Here is a 21,385-nt window from a genome sequence, read left to right as displayed (position 1 = left end):
AGCAGGCTGAGAAGGCAGAGGGGCCTTCGGAGGGCTTCACAATGGAGGGGCAGGACCTGCAGCTCCTGATTTCAACCATGGACCCCGAGCCCGAATCGGTTTTGTGTTTCGTGCGCTTGCAAACCGCAACGGGGGTTGTGCTCATATACTACAGAAGGGGTAGGAGCTCCCAGGCCCTTACGTTGTTGTAAGTACATGGCCTAGTTCACACAGCCATTTGAATCTAGGTTTAATGTGGGTGACCAGCATCGACGTGATGGTGTGAATCCACACCAAGGAGGTTTGTGGCCCGAGATGAATCGGAGACGCCCACCTTGGTGTGGGTCCGCGCACCACCATGTTAATGCCAGTAAACCGCATTAAACCAAGATTCAAATGACTCTGTGAACCAGGCCCTTGTGTTTTAAGAAGTACCTGTATTTTTTTAGGCTAGAAATCTGGTGATAAATGCTAAAACAAAGTAGGCCTGTGTTGTTGACGGAATCTAGGTTTAATGTGGGTTACCAGCACTAGTAGGCTTGTGTGAAGCCATGTCTAGGTGGTTTTTGGCCTGAGATTCCCACCAGATTCTCTACCAGGGACTCCCAGATATGGTTGACTACAACTCCCAGAATCCCCAGCCAAAGGCCACTGCAGCTGAGGATGCTGGGAGTTGTAGTCATCAACATCTGGGAATCCCTTTTCGAGGGAACAGTGATTCCCACCTTGGTTGGCCTGGGTTCACAAAATAACACGAATGTTGGTAACTCACATGAAACCTAGATCCAAACCACTGGGTAAGGTAACTAAATGCTGAATCTGCCTGGATTCAGACATGCGGACTAGCTGCAGACCAGATCCTTTGGAGGAGACTGCCGGAAGAAACACAGGAGAGATGTTTGTGCTCCATATGTCCTTTGTACACACAAAGTAAGAACGGGGACAGGAAATCAGATATCTTGTTTGCTGCTGTAGCTGCCCACCTCTGTGGATTAAGCAGACCGCGGGTACGTTACATGGCTTTGATCACAGCCACAGTTAGAGGGGAACGCAGTCAATAACAAACTTCCTCCTGAGTCACTTTTTCTATTCCTCTGCGTCTGCTTTACACCCCTGAAACCGGTTGCTTCATCTGACATTCACAGGAAGCTTTTCAAAAGACGGTGTGGCTTTTCATTTCTTCCGTTACAGGCCCTCCGATATTTCAGAGATGGAAATGAAGACACACTAGGAGCAGGCACCCATATATATATATATATATATATATATATATATATATATATATATATAAAAGACGGCTGCTCAGACCCTCACAGGGCTGATGGCTCAATTTTGCATGCAAGATAGTGTTCCCCTGCAAGCCGAGACAGTATTTGGGAGAAAGAGACGTGTGAAAAACATCACTATCTTCCAGCGCGTTATTTTCAAGCACTCCGAATACACCTCAGCCCCTGCAGTGTGTGTGTGTAAGGACAAAACTAACTGTGTACTTTTCCACCAGTGTTTGTGCACATGCATTGGAGCGGATGTTTGCAGGGCCTCCACTCTTTAAGCCCTAGAAACCCTGGGGAGGGGACAGAGCGCTGATGATGATTGACAATTGCAAGAGACTCCTGCCTGCAACCTTGGAGAAGCCGCTGCCAGTCTGGGTCGACAATACTGAGCTAGATAGACCAATGGTCTGACTCGGTATATGGCAGCTTCCCATGTTCCTGTGTTCCTAATTTAAAGACACAACATTTTAACTGGGCATCCTTCAGAGGCCAAAAGTGTATGCCTGTATGTAGGGGGGTGGGGGTGGCACTGGATTATCAGGGCGATGTAGGACCAAGGTGCACAAACTGGGCCCGCCAGCTCTTGCCGAACATCAATGTCCCTCAATGTATTGTGGCTGAGGATGTTGGGAGTTGTAGTTCCACATCAGCTGCAGGGGCAAAGTTTGCCCACCCCTGATGTCAGAGAAAACAGGGATGGTTCCTGGGAATTCGGAGCCGTCGGAGTGTGTGCAGCTACACACCTGTTTATTTTATTACTTATTTCATTCATGTATGTGCCGCCCACGACAGAAGTCTCAAGGCGGTTTGCGAAATGAGAACAACCGCACATTTGAAAACAGCATAAAACATGCCTGAAATTCCAATTAAGACGACCAACTCCCAATTAAGTACCTTTCAACCCAGAGCCTAGCTGAAGCAATGTGTCTTCAGGGGCTTCCTAGAAGTCATCAGGGATGGGCCAGCTCTCATCTCAACAGGGGTGTATGTTCTGCAGCCTCGGGGCAACTACAGAGAAGGTCCATCTTTGAGTCACCACTAGGCTAGCGGGCAGCACCCCTCACATGAACCTCATTTGACAATCTTAATAGGCAGCAGGACTCATCACGAAGTCAGTGCTCTCTTTAGAGCTTAGATCTCAGATTTGAAGTGTATGAAACAGGGGCGTCACTGGAAGTTGCGCCCTGGGTAATTGCTCAGAGCCTCGAATCTCATCTGCCCCGTCCCTCTTCCGTGGCCTCTTCCAGAAAATGAGCAGAACATTGGAGGCCGCTGCACAGAGATAGCCCCTAGCCCCACCTAGCCTTCAGCTGCTCCCACCTTCACAGGTGCTGAATTACAATATTCAAGACTTTACAAAAACATAGGTAATTATTCTTGGTGGTATGAGGGAGTTTCATGATCAAAAGGGGATTGTGGGTCTAGCAGCCACTGGATCTTTTTAATACCTAGCAACACCACTGGTACGGAAAACAGTCTCCTCTTAGTTCCTATTGGACTGTTTTTCCCCGTGTCCAAACTTTTAGAGCACGCCATAATAAGTTTAGGGGACAGTGCTGTGTCTAAAGCAAAATATTCAGCTCCCAACATGAAGAACTAGAACTGTGTGTGAGTGCCCCCTTGTGGCTGGATCCTGTGCAGACCTGGTCAATTTCCAGGGACCAGATTCAACTGGATTGAGGGAGGTTTGAAGGGAGGCTACAGCCTCAGAGGCACGATGCCTCTGAGTACCAGTTGCAAGGGAGTCACAGCAGGAGAGAGGGCAGGCCCCTTTCAGCTCCTTGCTGTGGCTTCCAGTGGCATCTGGTGGGCCCCACTTGGATCTAAAATGAGGAGGAGGCATGTAGTTTTTCAAGGAAGTGTTTTCCATTGTTTTAACTGTTTTAATCGTGTTGTTGTCATTGTTGTCGTCATCATCATCATCATCATCATCATCATCATTTTGTCTCCCACCCTAAACATAAAAGCAGCGCTGCTGGATCAGGCCCAAGGCCTCACCTATCTAGTCCAGCATCCTGTTTCCCACAATGGCCCACCAGATGCCTCTGGGAAACCCCCAGGCCAGAGGCGTGTGCATGCCCTCTCTCCTGCTGTTGCTCCCCTGCAACTGGGACTGAGCAAGTGAGGAGTGATAACAAGCCATCATCTCTACTTGCTGCTTCGCAGATTCTCAGCAACGCGTGCAAAGCAGATGCTCCTCCACCCACGAGCTACCGTCCTTGCATCCTTAGCTCTGTCTTCACATTGGATTAGGGCAGTGGTCGTTACAAGCAGGGTGTTTGCTGTTGTGGCTCCTAAACTCCAGAAGCCCTGGCTCCTAAACCTCGGAACTTAATCCCAAGCATTCTTTTTTCAGCCTAAAGCCGCTGCCTACTGAGTCAGACCACTGGTCCCTCCAGCACAGTATTGTCTACACAGACTGGCAGCAGCTCTTCAGGGTTTCAGGCAGGGGTTTTCTTTCCCAGCTGTACCCTCCTGGGACCTGGGACGTCCTTCATGCAAAGCAGATGCTCTCCCACCAGACCACCAACCCCAAAGACTGTCGGACGGACTAGGACCCAGGAGTTCGAATCCCCGCTTAGCCAGGAAACTGGGTGGCTACGGCCCAGTCATTTCTTGCTCAGACTAACCTACCTCGCAAAGTTGCTGTGGGGATAAACATAACCACGTACCCCATGTATATCCCCGGGAAGAGAGGGATATAAAGGTAAACGTGCATAAATAAGACATCTGGGACGGCAGAAGCCTCCGGTTTCAATCCGGAAAAGACACAAAGGTGCCTTCAGCTATGAGACATTTGCACTGCTCTCGTCGTTGGGGCGGCTGCCGAGGGAAGGGACGGATCTTGAGCTGGCCCTGGGCAATCAAAACAGCGTCGTGGGAAGAATGTGAGGCCCTGATGGGGAAAGTGCAGCGGCAGGGTGTGGCCGGGCTGGAAACCTCCTCTGGGAGGAGGCTGGCTCTCTGGCGTGCAAGAACTTCTTCTTCCTTGTTCCCTGGAGCTGCGCAGCAGGCCAGAGGCGGCACCGAAGGACGCACAAGAAGGTGGGTGGTGGGTGCGACTCCCTTCCCTCCTCCTGGGGTGCATCTGCAAGCCCCGGGGTGCCCGTGACCCTTGGCGAGGGAGGCAGAGGAGGATCATAGCTCCGATGCTTGTCTCTGACGGTGGCAGGAAATGGGACAGAGGAGCCCGGCCTGCTCCGCGGCCTTAAGACAGCAGCCCAGTCTGGGGAAATGCACACGGGCCAGATGCGAGCGGCATGGGGATCACGCCACCCCATGCTTGGGTTGCCACCTTCTCGAATCCTGTGGAGCGGTCTCTGTTTTCTGTCAAGGAGGACATCCGGTTCGCGGCCCCCGCGTGAATCTGTGTGCCCCTTTCCGCCTTTTGGGGATGCCTCAATAGGGCTCAGAGAGATCCCTGCCTGAAGCCCTGGAACGCTGCTGCCAGTCAGAGCTGAAGTTGCTGAGCTAGAGGGCCCAAGGGCCTGACTCAGTTGGAAGCAGCGCTGTGTGTTCAAAGCGTGGTGTGTGTGAGTGGCTAGGGGCATTGATCAGAGACCGGCTGCCTTTGCAGAATCTCTAGGAGTTAACCTCGAAATGGATGCATCTTTTCTTTTGGATGCATGAAATTGATGCTCTTTTCTTTCATGCACATCCATGTGGATATATAGACACATGTGCAGGTGTACAAAGATGCTGTGCTAACTTGCCATCACACACACACACACACACACACACACACACTTTGCAGCTGCTTTTTGAACTGTTGCCAACTTGCTTTAGAACAGTTACATATTTCACACTATTCTCTTTCCGACAAAGACCCTCTTGGCTTAGTCTGTGGAAGACGGGCCTGTTGCAGGGAAGAGATATATTGTGTCTAGCTGGCCAGGTGGGGCCTATAGCAGAGCCGACATCCAGGCGCCAAGCCTTGGGGTGAGAATTCAGAGGGCAATGGGGCTGGAGGTCAGTGGCAGAGCCTCTGCTGCTGTGTATGAAGAAGGTCTGGTTCCTGGCACCATCACCAGGACCGGGGAAGACTCCAGGCTGAAACTCCGGATTGCTGCTGCCAGTCAGTGTAGACAATACTGAGCTGGGTGGAACAATGGTCTGACTCAGCGGGAGGCAGCTTCCTAGGGGATGGAGCATGGCTCAGTGGCAGAGCCCCTGTTCTGCTTGCAGAAGTCATCAGGTTCAGTCCTGGCAGTATCTCCGGGTAGGCCTGGGAAAGACCCCTGGCTGAATGGAGAGGAGAGCTGGTCTGGTGGTAACAAGCATGACTGGCCCCCTTAGCTAAGCAGGGTCCGCCCTGGTTGTATATGAATGGGAGACTTATGTGTGAGCACTGGAAGAGATTCCCCTCAGGGGGATGGAGCCGCCCTGGGAAGAGCAGAAGGTCCCAAGTTCCCTCCCTGGCAGCATCTCCAAGACAGGGCTGAGAGAGATTCCTGCCTGCAACCTCGGAGAATACCACACTGCCAGTCTGTGAAGGCAATACTGAGCTAGACAGACCAAGGGTCTGACTCAGTCTATGATGAATACAGATACGACGGGTGTCGATCGACATACCGCTTCCCAACCCAAGTCCCCAAAGCAGTTTACATAGGATACCAATAAATAAATCAAATGGCTCCCTGTCCCCAAAGGGCTCACAGCCTCCAAAAATCAAGACGCCTAAGACAGACACCAGCAGCAGTCACTGGAGGGATGCTGTGCCGGGGATGGAGAGGGCCAGCTGCTCCCCCCCCGCAGTACTCAAGAAAGGGAATGACCACTTTAAAAAGGGGCCTCTTGGCTCAGCTGGCAGGGGACCTATAGGCCGTTGCCTGCATTATTTAATCGGGGGACATTTCCGAGGGCGTGCAGAAGAGAGCATTAAGCAGAAGCAGCAGCCGCCCTGCGGAAGCACCAGGCCCTGGGTGGGTGTGTGTGCATAGAGTCTCCCTGGTCACTTTTTAACCAGGCAGGGGGGTTGGGTGAGGGAAGGGCCGGAGGCCTGGCTGTTGGGGGGCAGAGTCCACCTGGCCCCAGAGGAGCATGCTTGCTGGTGCCGGAGGGCAAAGTGTGTGCCGGAGAAGGAGGATCAAGATGGAAGGTGCCCGCCTCGGTGCCCGGCCCAGGGAGAAGGGGCGAGGTGCTGACCGTGGCAGACGGAAGGGCGGGCAGGCGGGAGGGGAGAGGGAAGGGGCGGGAGAGGACGGAGCACACGCTCGGCCACGAGGCCGTGCCGTGATCCCCGGGCACGCCACCCTTGCGGTGCCGAGGCGGAGCTCCAGCCCGAGCCGAGAGCTTGGCACCGATTCGGGAGGTTCCCTTTCCCGTTCCCTTTCCAGGAGGAACCGGTGCCAGCGCCAGCCCAAGCCTGCCGGAGCCAGCCGCAATGGCCACACTCACCCAGGAGCTGGGCACCGCTTTCTTCCAGAAGCAGCAGCTGCCGGCCTCCATGGCCGACACCTTCCTGGACCACCTGTGCCTGCTGGACATCGACTCGGAGCCCATCGCTGCCCGCAGCACCGGCATCGTCTGCACCATCGGTATGCCGCCCGGGACCAGCACAAAGCAGGCCCTGCTCTGCTCTGCTGGAGCGGGGTTGGGAGAACAGCCTCCGCCAGCTTGTGGGGCTGGAAGGAGGTCACTGCTCCTCTGCTCCAGACGACAGGGTTTGCGGTGGGAAAATGGACCCTGCTTTCAGCAGGATATTGTGGTAGTAAGGGGTTCCTGTCGGGGTGGCTGGATTGGGTGGGGTTTTATGCAGCATATGTGGGGATGTGACATGGAAAAGGGGAGTTCTGCTTGCAAAGGAGGCAGGTTTGTATGTATGTTGCAGTTCTTTGAGACTGAAGGAAGTGTTTGACTTCCTGAACATTTCAGCTTTCTTTTCTTTTTTTCAAATCAAGTTTCTAGTCCTCATGCTTTGTGTAGATCTGTTTGGAAATATGTGAACTATGCCTGCTGAAATCTCACAAGCCAGAGAGCTTATAGCTTGGAATCAGCCAGCAAGGCGTTTTCTTGGTTTATGTACACAGGCAGCCCGGGGCATTTTGAGGAATCGCTGGTCACGCCCCCTGCATGGGCATGACTTTTGACAGGACATGGCCACTCAGAGCTTGGGGGTTGGTGTGGCGGGGCGGGGGGGGTGGTCTCTGTCAGTTCCATTCTCTTCTGCAAGATGCACCAACAGGCTCCCCAAGGAGTGACGTGTCTGTTCCAGGTCCTGCTTCCCGCTCCGTAGAAATGCTACGTGAGATGATCAAGGCCGGGATGAATATTGCACGCCTCAACTTCTCGCACGGCTCTCACGAGGTAGAGTGTGTGTGTGTGTGTGTGTGTGTGTGTGTGTGTGTGTGTAGGGGGGCTCCCGGCTTCCAAAAGAGCTTGGAGTTCTGTAGTCCTCTCAAGAATCAGAGGTAGAGGTTGGGGCGCTTTCCAGCCTAGCTGCTCAACAGCAGCAAAACGCCTCCGTTCAGGCAAGTCGCCTTTGAAACTTAAACAGAAAGGGGAGCAGTCTCGCGGGAACTAACCACCCCCCAAAACAGCAACTTCTTTACGCTGGATATATGACGCCCTAGCTCTATATCGCAGCGATTAAATCCGAAACAGGGCACTGGCAATGTGAACGGCACCCTGCTGTCCGCATAGGGACTGCGGTGTCATGACGCAGAAAATGTGGACGCAAAGAAAGTCCAGCATCCTGTTTCCCAGATGCCTCTGAGAAGCCCGTAGGCAAGAGCTGAGGGCCTGCCCTCTCTCCTACTGCTGCTCCCCTGCAACAGGTATGGCAGGAGGAACATAGGAAGCTGCCATATACTGAGTCAGACCCTTGGTCTATCTTGCTCAGGATTGTCTGCACTGACTGGCAGCAGCTTCTCCAAGGTTCCAGGCAGAGGTCTTTCCCAGGCCTGTCTGGAGATGCTGCCAGGGACAGAACCTGTAGGCCTTCTGAATGCAAAGCAGGGACTCTGCCACTGAGCCACGACCTCCTTCCCCGCTCCAACCAAAGGTGGCTAACCCGAGTCTTATTTGGGGTGTGAAGCATATATATGCATCCGCTTTTTTACCAGGCACTCCCAGGCTGTGCAGAACCCCTGGATCCTGGTAGGAAATGTCTCACCTGGGGGGCTCCTTGCCCAGACATAAACCTTTCTCCCTTTCAGTACCACGCAGGTTCCATTGAGAATATCCGGGCAGCGACCGAGAGCTTTGCCTCCAATCCTCTCTTCTACCGACCGGTGGCTATTGCACTGGACACCAAAGGCCCCGAAATCCGCACGGGCATAATCAAAGGGGTAAGGCTGGAAGCCATGATATATGCATTCCAAGACTCCTGTTAAAGAAATAATGATGATGATGATGATGATACGATGATTCGATTCAAATAAAGACGATTCGAATAAAGACGAGTCGACGAAAAACAATTGGAGAAAATAATTAAAGACAAGGCTCTGGAAAAAGAAAACAATAGTGGTGCCAATAGTGGTGGGTGCCCTTGGTGCAGTACCAAAAGAACTTGAACACCACCTCGACACCTTGGGGGCATCGATAAAATTACAACTCATCAACTACAGAAGGCCACACTACTCGGGAAAGCACGAATACTATGACGCTATCTTTAATTCTTCTTTAGTTACCCTAGACCCTGGGAAAGGGCCCGATTATTAAAGTACCAAATCCAGTCAATAACATCTGGTAGACTGTATGTACAGGGATGGATTAAGCTTTTTGCTGCCCATAGGCAAAAAGGCTTTTGTCTTCCTTTTACCTGGGAAAAAAAAGTTTGCCTTTTTCAAGAAAGGTAAAAGGGGGGACCTTCTCCTCGCCTACTCCACCCTGGCTGCAGCTGCCGCTGCCCACAGAGAGGGGCAGCAAAATTTGACGAGCAGAAAAATTTGCTTCTCCTCAAATTTTGCCGTAGGCAAATGCCTATTCTGCCTCTCTGTTAATCCACCACTGTGTGTGTAAATAGAATCATCATCACCATCATAATCAAACTTTATTTGTTAGCCGCCCCGCAACAAATTGTTCTCTGGATGGCTCACAATAGAGGATTAAAACATACAATAAAAACACATCACACACAAAAAGAAGAAAATAAAATACAAAATATAATCCAAAGCAGCTTAAAAACTCATTTTAAAATGAGTTAAAAATCAGATCAAATCTGAAAACCAAACTTTAAAAGGCCTGAGTGAGCAAAAAGTTCTTTACCTGGGTCTGGGTTTCAATCAGTGAATTGGTGGGTTGGATTTGCATGCGAACAGAACAATTGTTGGAGACCAAAACAAAACAACAACATACTTTCCTTGTTTCCCGATAGTGCACGTGTGTATATATTGCAGAAGGTTCTTAAGTGATTCACCAGCCCGATGAATCCGTTAAAGTTTGCACTCAAATAAACAGTGGGTAGAAATGTTGTTTTTGCTATTGTGTTTGTGGGGGCCTAGTGGTCTGGCCTGATGAACCTGCCTCTACAGGGTGAAAACAAGGAAGTGGAACTGGTGAAAGGATCACAGTTGGTTGTCACCACGGACCCAGCTTTCCAGGAGCTCTGTGACCAGCACACCATCTGGTTGGATTATGCCAACTTGCCGAAAGTGGTCAAAGTTGGTGGAAGGATCTTCGTTGACGACGGACTCATCTCTTTACTAGTCAAAGAGATCCGTATGTACCCTCTGCTGGGATAGAGCCCCCTCTCGCTATCCTGTTTCTCTGCCCCTGACTCTGGGGTCCATTTCAGCACCTTGGACAACACACTCGGCTTATAATGCCCAGGGTTATAGAGGCCAACCCAATCTACTGGGCAAGGAATAATTCTCGCACCAGCTGATATCATAAAAGTGTTTCTGGATTTATTGAGGCCCGTGTGTGTGTTTTCCCTTTCCCTTTTTCCTTCTCCCCTGCTAACTCAGCAAAGAGACACCTTTTAAATGGGTGACTCTAATTATATTTACTATAATGATTTATTCTAATGATCCTCTTATATTTATCGGGGGAGAGCAACTGGCCCTATCCAACCCCAGCACAGCATCCCTCCAGTGGCTGTTGCTAGTATCTGCCTTTTTTTTAAAGATTGTGAGCCCTTTGGGGACAGGGGACCATCTTATTTATGTGTGATTTATTTTCCTATGTCAACCACTTTGAGAACTGTAGTTGAAGAGCAGAATATAAATAGTAGTAGTCATATATATTTTTTTTATTTTTAACATTTTATATCCCGCTCTTCCTCCAAGGAGCCTAGATTACTACATACTTAGGTTTATCCTCACAACAACCTTGTGAAGTAGGTCAGGCTGAGAGAGAAGTGACTGGCCCAGAGTCACCCAGCAAGTCTCATAGCTGAATGGGGATTTGAACTCGGGTCTCCCTGGTCCTAGTCTAGCTTTTGGTTAGGTCGAAACAAGAGGACCACATCTTAAGCATCTAGTGCAAGGTCCCTTCATTGCTTTATGTGTCAACAGAAGGCTGCTTTCGGCCCCAGCCAAAGGTTTCCATATATTTATCCAACATAGCCAGGAGGAAGGGCTGTGGGTAAATGTGGCAGAGCCTGGTTTATTTGCCAAAGGTTCCAGTTTCAATCTCTGCCATCTGTAATTAGGGCTGGGAAAGACCCCTGTCTGAAACCCTGGAGTAGTCAGTTCTCACCTGGATCAACCATCTATCAACTGGATCAACCAGTTGGTGTTTTTACGAATATTTTAATCTGGTTTCATATTTTAACTCTTCAGTTCTTGGCTTGTTTTATTCTTGGCTTTTTTTTAATGCTGTAAACCGCCTAGAGCAGTGATTTCTCGACGTTGGGTCCCCAGATGTTATTGGACTTCAACTCCCATAACCCCCAGCCAAAGGCCACTGGGGCTGGGGATGATGGGAGTTGAAGTCCAATAACATCTGGGGACCCAACGTCGAGAATCCCTGACCTAGAGTCTTCGGCAGTGGGCGGTCTACAAAGTTATTAAGTAAATAAATAAATGTGTCCGACTTCCTAGACAGCCGCTTCCATAGGCTCATAGGGGTTTGGCACCCCACACAAATGCTCTCTGCCTATCTCTGTCCCACCCACTGGCGCCATCCGTCCCCCCTCCCACCCGTGAGCACTCTTTCTCCTCCCCAACCAACAGGCAAGGATGGCTGCGTGGTGCAGGTCGAGAACGGCGGGATTCTGTGCAGCCGCAAGGGGGTCAACCTCCCCGGGGCCGAGGTGGACCTGCCAGCCGTCTCAAAGCGGGACATCCAGGACCTGCAGTTCGGCCTGGAGCAGGGCGTCGACATCGTCTTCGCCTCTTTCATCCGCAAGGCCAGCGATGTGGCTGCGGTGCGCCAGGTGCTGGGGGAGCGTGGCCGCAATATCAAGATCATCAGCAAGATCGAGAATCACGAGGGGGTCCAGAAGTAATTGCCTGCTTCTCTCTCTCTCTCTCTCTCTCTCTCTCTCTCTCTCTCTCTCTCTGTCTCTCTGCCTGGCCCTCGCCCAGGGACATGCTCCTTGTAACACGGCAATATTGTTGACTACAACTCCCAGCATCCCGTGCTGCAACCGCCTTTGGCTGGGGATTATGGGAGTTGTAGTCAACGACATCTGGGAATCCCTGTTATAGGGGATTACCTAATAGAGCCTTATAGTTACCTTGTAGTTGCCTTAGAGAGCGCCTTCTTCGGTATGATCCCCATCGCTCGTTGAGATCATCTGGAGAGGTCCGTCTCCAGTTACCACCGGTACGTCTGGTGGCAACCCGGATCCGGGACTTTTCTGTAGCTGCTCCTGGCCTATGGAATGCACTCCCAGCAGATATCCTCAGTTTAGGCTCGCTGTCGGCCTTTAAGAGAGCAAAAAAAACCCTTATTTGTTTGGCCTGGCCTTCCAAGGCTTGTAAAGTGGGGTGCTGTTTTTTTTTTTTTAAGTATTTTAATTGGTTTGAATTGGTTTGAATTGTTTTTATCTTGTTTTTAGCATTGTGTGTTTTTATGACTTTTAAAAAGTTGTTGTACACCGCCCAGAGCCTCTGGACCGGACAGTTTAGAAATTTAATAAATAGTAATAATAATAATAAAATCGGGGAACACTGCCCAAGTAGTCCCCGTCACACAGCAATAGGGTTGATCACCACTCCCGGCATCGCCAGCCTAAAGCCAAGCCTTTGCTGCTGGGGATTCTGGGAGCTGTAATCAACAACATGCAATGGCTCTTGGCTGGGGATTCTGGGAGTTGTAGTCAGCAGCATCTGGGACTCCTTGCCACAGGGGACATTGCCCCAGGACCCTGGGGATGGTGGTGGTGGGGGAATGCAGCCAGCAATGCAGCTGCTTCTTCTCACCTGCAGGGCTGGTGCCCTTTTGACTGGTCCTGATAACAGCTGTTATCAGACCGCCGGTGGACTCTCTCTTAGGTTTGGCCTCCTCTCGTGTGTCCTGGCAGGTTTGACGAGATCCTGGAGGCCAGCGACGGCATCATGGTGGCCCGTGGCGACCTGGGCATTGAGATCCCTGGTGAGAAGGTTTTCCTGGCGCAGAAGATGATGATTGGCCGGTGCAACCGTGCTGGGAAGCCCGTTATATGTGCCACTCAGGTGAGCTACCGGATGCAGGGGACACCCACCTGTCTGCAGCGACCAAAGCTCAGGACAAGACCCACACGGGGGCGGTCGTGGTTTTTCCTATTCAGTGCATAGAGAGCCTCGTTTCTCCCATCCAGTGGAAAGGAGGATGGTCTAAACTGGATCATTCCAATCCTTACACTCAGGAAGCCAATGCCAGAATGTTGAAAGTTGGCCATTGAAGAAGGAAGATCTCTCCTTCATGCCTGAGGGCCTCACTTAACTCAGGACCCTTCTTATTTATTTTAGTTAAGTTATTTATATCACTACTGCTGCTGCTGCTACTACTACTACTGCGGATATTTATATACTGCTCTTCAACCAAAGTTCTCAAAGCCGTTTACATAGGAAAATAAATAATGCATAAATAAGATGGTCCGCTGTCCCCAGAGGGCTCACCATCTAAAAAGAAACATAAGGCAGATACCAGCAACAGCCACTGGAGGGGTGCTGTGCTGGGGTTGGGTAGGGGCAGTTGCTCTCCTCCTGCTAAATTTAAGAGAATCGCCACTTTAAAAGGTGTCTCTTTGCTCAGTTAGCAGGGGTAGCATGTATTATTTATTTGTTTATTATTAAAAAATTTATACCGCCCTTCCAAAAGGCTCATCCATATATCGTGAGCTATTTTAACCGCCCTGAGCCATTTTGGAAGGGCGGTATACAAATCAAATCAAATCAAATCAAATCAATCAATCAATCAATAATTGTGTCATCCATGTTTTACAGAAGCCCGATTCAGACATTATGCTGTACGCATGTACAGATGTCTGTACGCTCATACATGTGTTTGTGTAAACGACTGGACCTGGGTTCATTTTAAAAGTGAACCTCGATACAAGCCCTTCAAATGCATGGTACAGACAGGAAGCATATTCCTGTACCTGCGTTCCACTAAACTCGTGAATGGCTGTACCTGTGTACAGACCTGTACATGTCCACACTGTACACTTGTCTCACGAGTGTTGAACGTAATGTGTGAATGGGCCTGGAGTAACCACCAAACGCTGAGGAGTGACCCTCTTTCTCGCCTTCTCTCCCGGCAGATGTTGGAGAGCATGGTCAAGAAGCCACGGCCCACGAGGGCAGAGACCAGTGACGTGGCCAACGCCGTGCTGGATGGGGCCGACTGCATCATGCTATCTGGGGAGACAGCCAAGGGGGCCTACCCTGTGGAGGCCGTGAGGATGCAGCACGCGGCATGTATCCCGTTCTTAACTTAAAGCAGGCACACACAGCCATGGGTTTAATGGGGGATATAGGCATGGCTATTCTTATTGTTTATATATTGCTTTTCGACAAAAAGAGAGAGAGAGAGAGAGCTCTCCATCTGGTTTAGAATGAGGAGCAGGCCCCCTGCCCCGAAGAGGCTGCAAACCTAAAATTAAACAGAAAGGAGAGACCCCAGCAACAGCCTCTGCATGGGATGCTCTGCTGGGCAGGAGAGGGATGGTTGCTCTCCCCCTGCTAAATAGTCGAGTGCCGCCATTTTAGGAAGGTGCCTTTGCCCCATGGCGCCATTGTAAGAAGGCGCTCCGCCTTGGCCCAGTGAGCAGGGGCCGCTTAACGAGGCTGACCTTGGCCTGACGGGGGCAAAGCTCGCGGATCCACTCTCGAGCCCACACAGATCCATACACAGAGGACAAACACTGCAATCGCGCCTTCTCGGTTCTCTGCTGAATCGCTTCCCGTAAACCTCCTTGTCAGCAGACCTTCAATTCTCACCCTCTTCTGAGCAGCTGGAATGTTCGTACACATTCCATAACATCTCCACGACTGAGCCATATCCAGTTCCCAAGCACTTGGGAGGAAAGGCGGGATGCAACTAAAACACATGAATAGCAATGCTCTCTGTTTGCTTCCCTGCCTACATCACATGAAATTTCTCCGATCTTTCCCCCAGGTGGCCCGAGAAGCGGAGGCCGCCATGTTTCACCAGCAGCTTTTTCAAGAGCTGCGCCGCCTGACCCCGCTGAGCCAAGACCCCACAGAGGTGACGGCCATTGGCGCTGTGGAGGCCTCATTTAAATGTTGCGCCGCTGCCATTATTGTGCTGACGACATCTGGCAGGTGAGGGTGGCCACTGATGTGAAGCAGAAGGGATGCAGGATACCAGCTAGCTTTCCAATGCAGGGGTAGGCCACCTAGACTCTCCTGTTGAACTACAACTCCCATCATCCCCAGCCACAATAAACTGCAGCTGGGGATGATGGGAGTTGTAGTTCAGCAACGGCTGGAGACGACCCCTGCTTTCAAGCCCCCATTTGCAATCTGAATCTAACCACGTCCAGTCTCTTAAGCACGGCTGGTGTCGTATCTAAAATGCGCGACGTGAACTAGGAAGTCCCTGGTTCGGATTATGCCTTTGTGCTGAACTCAGGCAGCGGCTTGAATGTGTACGGAAGACCTCACGAACTTATTCCCAAAGCGAAGGCAGAGAATCCGGAAGTCCTGCCTAGAGGTAGCAGGACTGCTATGAACCTCAGCCAAACAGCCAATAGCCAGAGAGATGAGTTTTCTGCCGCTACACTGGCCCCTTCTCTCTTGCTTGTTCCTGCACCTGGCATTCAGAGGTAGACTGCCTTGAATGTGGAGGCTCCATAGAGCTATCATGGCTAGTAGCGGATGGTACTAGGCTCTACTTCTCTTGCGGGGCTGGGGATAAATACCAGGGGCTTTTATGGTATATAAATATCGCTCTTTAGAAAGCGCTCTCTCTCCCCCATCCCCCATTGGCTAGAAGGAGAACACAGAGGCATGTCATGTGAACTTGCATCAAAACAAAACCCGAGAGCAGAGGGGAGGGGCTGCTTCCCTCCATGCCGCGAGTGTCATTCGAAGTGGCTTCGCTCAACATTCACCCCGCAGCAGGAAGCCACGTGCGAATGACTCCCAAGGCACAGGCGGCCTCCATATGTTTCTTTTCAAGTGTGGCATTCTGATGCCCGGGGAGCATCCCGAATGCATCGCCTCACCCTTTCGCCCTCCTCCCCCTCGGCTCAGGTCTGCCCAGCTGCTCTCCCGCTACCGGCCCCGCGCCCTCATCATCGCCGTGACCCGCAATGAGCAGGTGGCCCGACAGGCACATCTCTGCCGCGGCGTCTTCCCAGTCCTATGGCGTGACGCTGCCCTGGAAATGTGGGCAGATGATGTGGACCGGCGGGTGCAGTTTGGCATCGAGATAGGTGAGTCTCAGAGCTGTAGCCCCACGGCCTTCCTTGTCCCCCCTTTCCCCCCTTTCTGGGATCCCTGTGCTAGTGTCAGTGGCCTGTCAGGCAGAAATCCCACAGATACAGCTTCCTCCTCACTGCAAAGCCATGCCAGCAAAAGCGGCACCTGTTTTCTCGCCTGCCGATAAGAGACATTCAGCTTATAGTTGCCAGAGATAGGGACTCCTTTGTGACGAGAGGACAGATGTGGAATTCGAAGTGGAGATTCAAGAGCCTTTTTGCCTTTACGCGGATAGTGAAAACTTCTCTGTTTTGAAAAGCTTTAATCGCCCTGCTTAAGACAGTCTTGTGCTGCTCCTATTTATACTTCTCATCGTGATGCTTTTAATCCGTTTCGTTTTATTTATTGTGAGCCAGTTTAATATTTTTAATTAAAAGTAGGGTATAAATGCATGAAAAATTGCCATCCATGCAGCTGTTAAAGGCACACAAAGCCTGCCAGAAAGGTCTACAACTATGATTATGACGATTTAACCATCTAGCTCTCTGCTGCTTCCAGCTTTTTATATGTGTCGTGTTTCAATATTAGAGACATTTAAAAGCATCCATAATTATTCTTGGGTGGGGTGGGGTGATAACGAACCCTTTTGATAACTAAACTCAAAGAGGGCTGTGGGCCCAGGGCCCGGATCTTTTAAATACCTATCAACACTAGGTATTTACAATATGTTAAATACCTAACTGCCACACTGGAAGAATGTTGTGTTGGGGCTGGGTAGGTCCAGTTGCTCTCCCCTTGCTAACGATAAGAGAATCAACACTTTTAAAGGTGCCTCTCTGCCCACAGAAGCAAAATGGTTTATTTATGCAAAAATGAGTGCCCACAGGCAGGCCTTTAAGGGTTTCCCTGAGTGCCCCTATGGTCTGGGGTGGCTGTCAGCCCCCCAAAAGGTTTGGTAATGGGCCTCCTCTCCCTCTGCCTTCTGACATTTTTCTCCCTCCCATCATAGGCCGGGTGCGAGGGTTCCTACGGTCCGAGGACGTGGTCATCGTGGTGACCGGCTGGAGACCTGGAGCGGGTTTTACTAACATCATGAGGGTGCAGCAAGTCCCATGAAGGCTACGACTATAGAGAGAAATGCCGTTTGCGCCTTACCCTCCAGCGTTTACAGATGCAAACAGGGCGTTGCTTGGAACACCCCAGTTGTTATAGCAGAGATCGCAGCTCCATATTTCCATTCCGCTCCACCCCTTATTACAGATGCCTGAAGACTTGTCTTCTGCCCGCTGAATGTATGGTGTACCTGTTTCTTCTGCAATAGCCTATTCTCCGCTGATCTAAAAGCCAAGCAAGTGTATGGTCTTTGAGTTAAAGATGTGCTAAGGGGGGGAAAACTCAAAGTGCTGCGATCTATGATTAAACAGTTCAAAATCTACATTAGGAGCTGCCGTGAATGTTTGTGTGTGTGTGTGTGAGTGAGATATACTGCTTTGGAACATGGAGGCTCCACTTTGCCACTATGGCTGCCGTTGGTCGACCCCTTCCACGCAATTAAAGCCCCCTTAATGAACAGCCCAATTAATGCCCCCTACATGAACAGCCCCCACTAAATCTTGAGGCAGGAGGATTCCCTTCATTTATTGTGAGCGGTGTGAACGTTAACCTCTTTCTGGGTGTCCTCCATTTCCTGCCAGTCTATTTCATTAGAACTCCATTTCCTGCCCATCTATTTAATTAGGTGGTCCCAAGGAGATCTAATATTATGCAAGAGAACAAACAAGTTTTCTCTACCCCTATCTTTCACATTGCAAATACTTTGAGAAGTCGGCATCAAAACTCCCACCACTTTCTTAGCTATCTTTTTCCCTAAACTGAAAAAGCCCCAAACGGTTTAGCTTCTCCACATAGTGGAGATACTCAAACCTCTTAATTAATATAGGAGTTCTCAAATATGGGTCCCCAGATGTCGGACTACAACCCCCTCAACACCCCCTGCCACAAGGCCAAAGCCAAAGTGGCAGGGGACTATGGGAACTGTAGTCCAGCCCCACATCCAGGGAGCCTGCCTGAAAACCCTTTCCTTCATCATTTCTCCCTGTCAAGCTCTTCCATATTTTGATTTAAGGCTGCGGCAGTCAGATTAGAACACACAGTATTCCACATATGGCTGCACTCATGGATTTGTATAATCCAGGATGTTGATAAACAAACAAAAAGTTCATCTTCAGAGGACACATTTCCCTGCAAGAGACAGTTTCCTTGCATTTAGGTAGCATGAGTTTTGGTCCTCACGGCAGGCTGGGCCTTCTGCAGCCAGGCCCAGCAGCTGGTTACCATGGCAACGGAGGCAAAGATGTCTTGAAGATAACACCTTCTTTGCCATCATCGTTTGCAGAGGTCATCCGGAGCTGGTTTGCCCCCAGCTCGTCTTCGCTGGGCCTTCTCGGCGGCTTCCCCGAGACCCCAGCCTGTGCTCCCTGCTGGAATCAGCAGAGCCTCCCTCTCTCTGACAACTTTTTAAAAAGTCTCCGAAGAAGACCCACGCTTTCTAACTGGGCTTGTGGTTTTCTATGGCTTTGAGGTTGTAATTTCTGTTTGCACTGGTTTCAGGTCACTGTACACCACCCAGAGACGGAAGTCTGGGGCAGCGTGCAAATATAATACAATCAATCGATCGATCAACCCAATGCAGGGTCTCCGTTTAGACTTGTCTGTTTTGAGGGGTTCCCTCTTTCCACCACCCGCAATCCTCCCCCCCTTCATGTTTAGGGGTTTCGGGAAATGCGGCTGTTGTCTGTGACCGGTCCGTTTCCACACAAACAAAGCCCACCCCCCCTTTCTCCCTTTGTGATTACCAATCTGCCATGATCCCGTAATCTCAGCTAATCCCTCTTTAATCAGTCTCAGAAGCGCAGCCATTAAACCCGCTCTCTCCAATGAGCCGAGAAGGCCTTCTAGTGTTCGGTTGGGCCCAGTGGTAGGCCCCAATCCGAAAAGGAAAGCCTATAGCCCCAAACAATATGCACCAGATTGATACAGCCAATGGACGGACCCTTCTAATCCAGCAACGGGTTGTGTGCCCACACAGCACACTATCCTGTGCTTCCGCTCCTAATGTACCATCCCACAGCCACATCGCCACCACCCAAGCCACGGGCCATCGCCACATCTTGTGGCAGTGGGTTCCACCGGCAAATTATGTGCTGTGCAAAGGAGTCCCTTCTGATCTCTGCCCTGAGTCGACGGTCCATCCACTATTGGGCTGCAGTACTGTATTCCATGAGAGGGGCAAAAATCTTTAGCCAAGCTGCAAGGAAGGGAAGGCTGCTAAGATGGGTGTGGTTGGGAGTGGAGATGCTCTGGGGAGAGCGGGAGGGGAGGAGAAAGTTAAGAGAACACACAGTTCTCTGCTTCTGATTTCTACATAGAGTTGCCATGCCCCCCAGAATTTTAGGTTTCACCCAGATTTTAAGCATCTCACCCGGATTGCTTAGCCCACCCAGATTCGCCTGGATTTCAGCTTTCATTTCAAAAAACAAAACAAAAAAAGCTAAGCTCTAGCCCGTGTAGAAGTGGAGTTATGGAGCAAAATGTGCAGTCACTATTCTGCTCAACCGCTGGACTTGGAATAAGAGAGGAAGAGCACAGGAGCCTGGCTGGGAGGGTTTCACTTTCACAAGTACAGTAATCCCCTGAGCAATGTTGACTTTTTAAAATATAAGCAGGGGATCTCGATCAGGCAGTTGAGAAGATAGCTTGCTTCTGATGTGAATCACTACCTGCCTACCAGGCTGTGTATTGTAATGTTTAAGGACTTGGTTGGCTTTACGTTCAATGCATGCCTACTTAGAAGTACGCACCGTTGGTTTCGATCATATCTTCTCTCAAATAAGTGTGTACAGAACTGCAGCCTTAATTAAAAAGCTGTGCTTTTTCCCCTTTCATTATTTTTGTTCTATTGCTGCTGTTAATATGTTGAGGAAAATGGTCAGGCAAAGATCTCTTCCCCAACTATTTTTGGTAGAAATCCAGAGCAAATACAAGTCAACTGGAAAGTGGAGCTGCTAATTTGCATATGCAACATTATTTTCAAGCCAAGCCACATAATATGCAAATTAGGCACCCAGATTTGGAAAGCCAGCATATAGCAACCCTATGGTGGAAGCCATTGCCTCCAGACTGTTGAATCATAGCCTCCCGTTCCCCTGTTTGCAATCAGCTCACATCCTCTTGTTAATCTGAGCTAAGCAAATTAAAGAGAAACCCGTTAATCACCGCTGATCCCCATGCAAGTAAACAAAGGCCCATGGCGGCTGATCCAGCTCCAACCGGCCGCAGGGTGGCACTGGGGATAGCAGTTCCTCTCTGGATCCTGAGTTTGTCTTGGGGCTGACTGACAGGAGTTTGTGACAGGGAATCCAGATTTTCTTTTTGCAAACAGGAACTTGGAGCAAAGGAAGAAGGGTCTTGTGAGCAAAGTTATTAAAGGAACCACAGCACAGAGCTCAGGGGAGACACTTCTGCTTTGAAGGATGTGAACATATGAAGTTGTTCTCTACTGCATCAGACAGACCATTGGTCCATCTAGCTCAGTGTACATTGACTCACTGACAGCAGGATTGGTGGATCCTTTGCAAACTGGGATCCGTTTTAACTGCAGCTGGAATCAGGGATCTTCTGTGTGCAGAGAATGTGCTTCTTCACAGAGCTTGGGTCCTGCACATAAGCGTGGCTGAAACACTTTCATAGTAATTAAAACTGTTGGTGCTCTGACTGGACACTGTCTATCCCAGGAATTCCCAACCTTGTATCCCCAGAAAAGGCCAGGATTGAATGCTGCCGGTTCGAATCCCCACTGGTACCTATATTGGGCAGCGGCGATACAGGAAGATGCTGAAAGGCAACATCTCATACTGCGCAGGAGATGGCAATGGTCAACCCCTCCTGTATTCTACCAAAATAAAACCACAGGGCTCTGTGGGCGCCAGGAGTCAAAATCGACTTGATGGCACACTTTACCTTTATAGTCTGGGAAACATACCAGCAGGGATTCGAACCAGAAACCTCTGGCTTGCTAGTCAAGTCATTTCCTCGCTGTGTACGCAAACATAAAACAGAATTTGGGACTTTTCAGGCCGGGACAAGAAATGCTGTTTGAGGTTCAGGAGCCATGACATTTCCCCTACCTAGCATCCTGGAAAGATCTTCTCGTCTCCAACTTCAACCAGTTCATGCATAAAGCTGATCATCGCTAGTTTATGTATGTTATTTATTTATTCCATTTCTATACCTCCCTTCCAAAAATGGCTCAGGGCGGCTTACACAGAGAAATAATAAATGAATGAGATGGCTCCCTGTCCCCAAAGGGCTCAC

General features: G+C 50.3%; 1 protein-coding gene across 3 annotated transcripts; it reads left to right on the top strand.

Annotated features, from left to right (window-relative positions):
• Window positions 1-17,447, top strand: PKLR (pyruvate kinase L/R). Of its 3 annotated transcripts, none has more exons than XM_053277878.1 (11): window positions 1-159; window positions 6,590-6,790; window positions 7,468-7,559; window positions 8,411-8,542; window positions 9,728-9,914; window positions 11,372-11,642; window positions 12,667-12,817; window positions 13,888-14,040; window positions 14,745-14,911; window positions 15,845-16,026; window positions 17,022-17,447. In XM_053277878.1, exons 1-11 carry the CDS (start codon window positions 42-44, stop codon window positions 17,126-17,128), a joined length of 1,761 nt encoding a protein of 586 aa, XP_053133853.1. In that variant the 5' UTR covers window positions 1-41; the 3' UTR covers window positions 17,129-17,447. The 3 variants fall into 3 exon arrangements, with proteins under 3 accessions (XP_053133853.1, XP_053133855.1, XP_053133854.1); XM_053277880.1 differs by lacking the exon at window positions 1-159 and adding an exon at window positions 4,143-4,298; XM_053277879.1 differs by lacking the exon at window positions 1-159 and adding an exon at window positions 6,260-6,390.
• The last annotated feature ends 3,938 nt before the right edge of the window (window positions 17,448-21,385 follow it).

This window comes from Hemicordylus capensis, chromosome 14 (assembly GCF_027244095.1).
Source record: "Hemicordylus capensis ecotype Gifberg chromosome 14, rHemCap1.1.pri, whole genome shotgun sequence".
Lineage (NCBI taxonomy): Eukaryota > Metazoa > Chordata > Lepidosauria > Squamata > Cordylidae > Hemicordylus > Hemicordylus capensis.
This window is presented reverse-complemented; position numbering and strand designations above follow the sequence as displayed.

Excerpts from the sequence above, each read along its gene's own strand:
- PKLR (XM_053277878.1), top strand. The coding sequence starts at position 42 with ATGGAGGGGCAGGACCTGCAGCTCCTGATTTCAACCATGGACCCCGAG. Across the intron at positions 160-6,589 it reads GCTCATATACTACAGAAGGG|GAGGAACCGGTGCCAGCGCC; the intron begins GTAGGAGCTCCC and ends TTCCCTTTCCAG. Across the intron at positions 7,560-8,410 it reads TCTCGCACGGCTCTCACGAG|TACCACGCAGGTTCCATTGA; the intron begins GTAGAGTGTGTG and ends TCTCCCTTTCAG.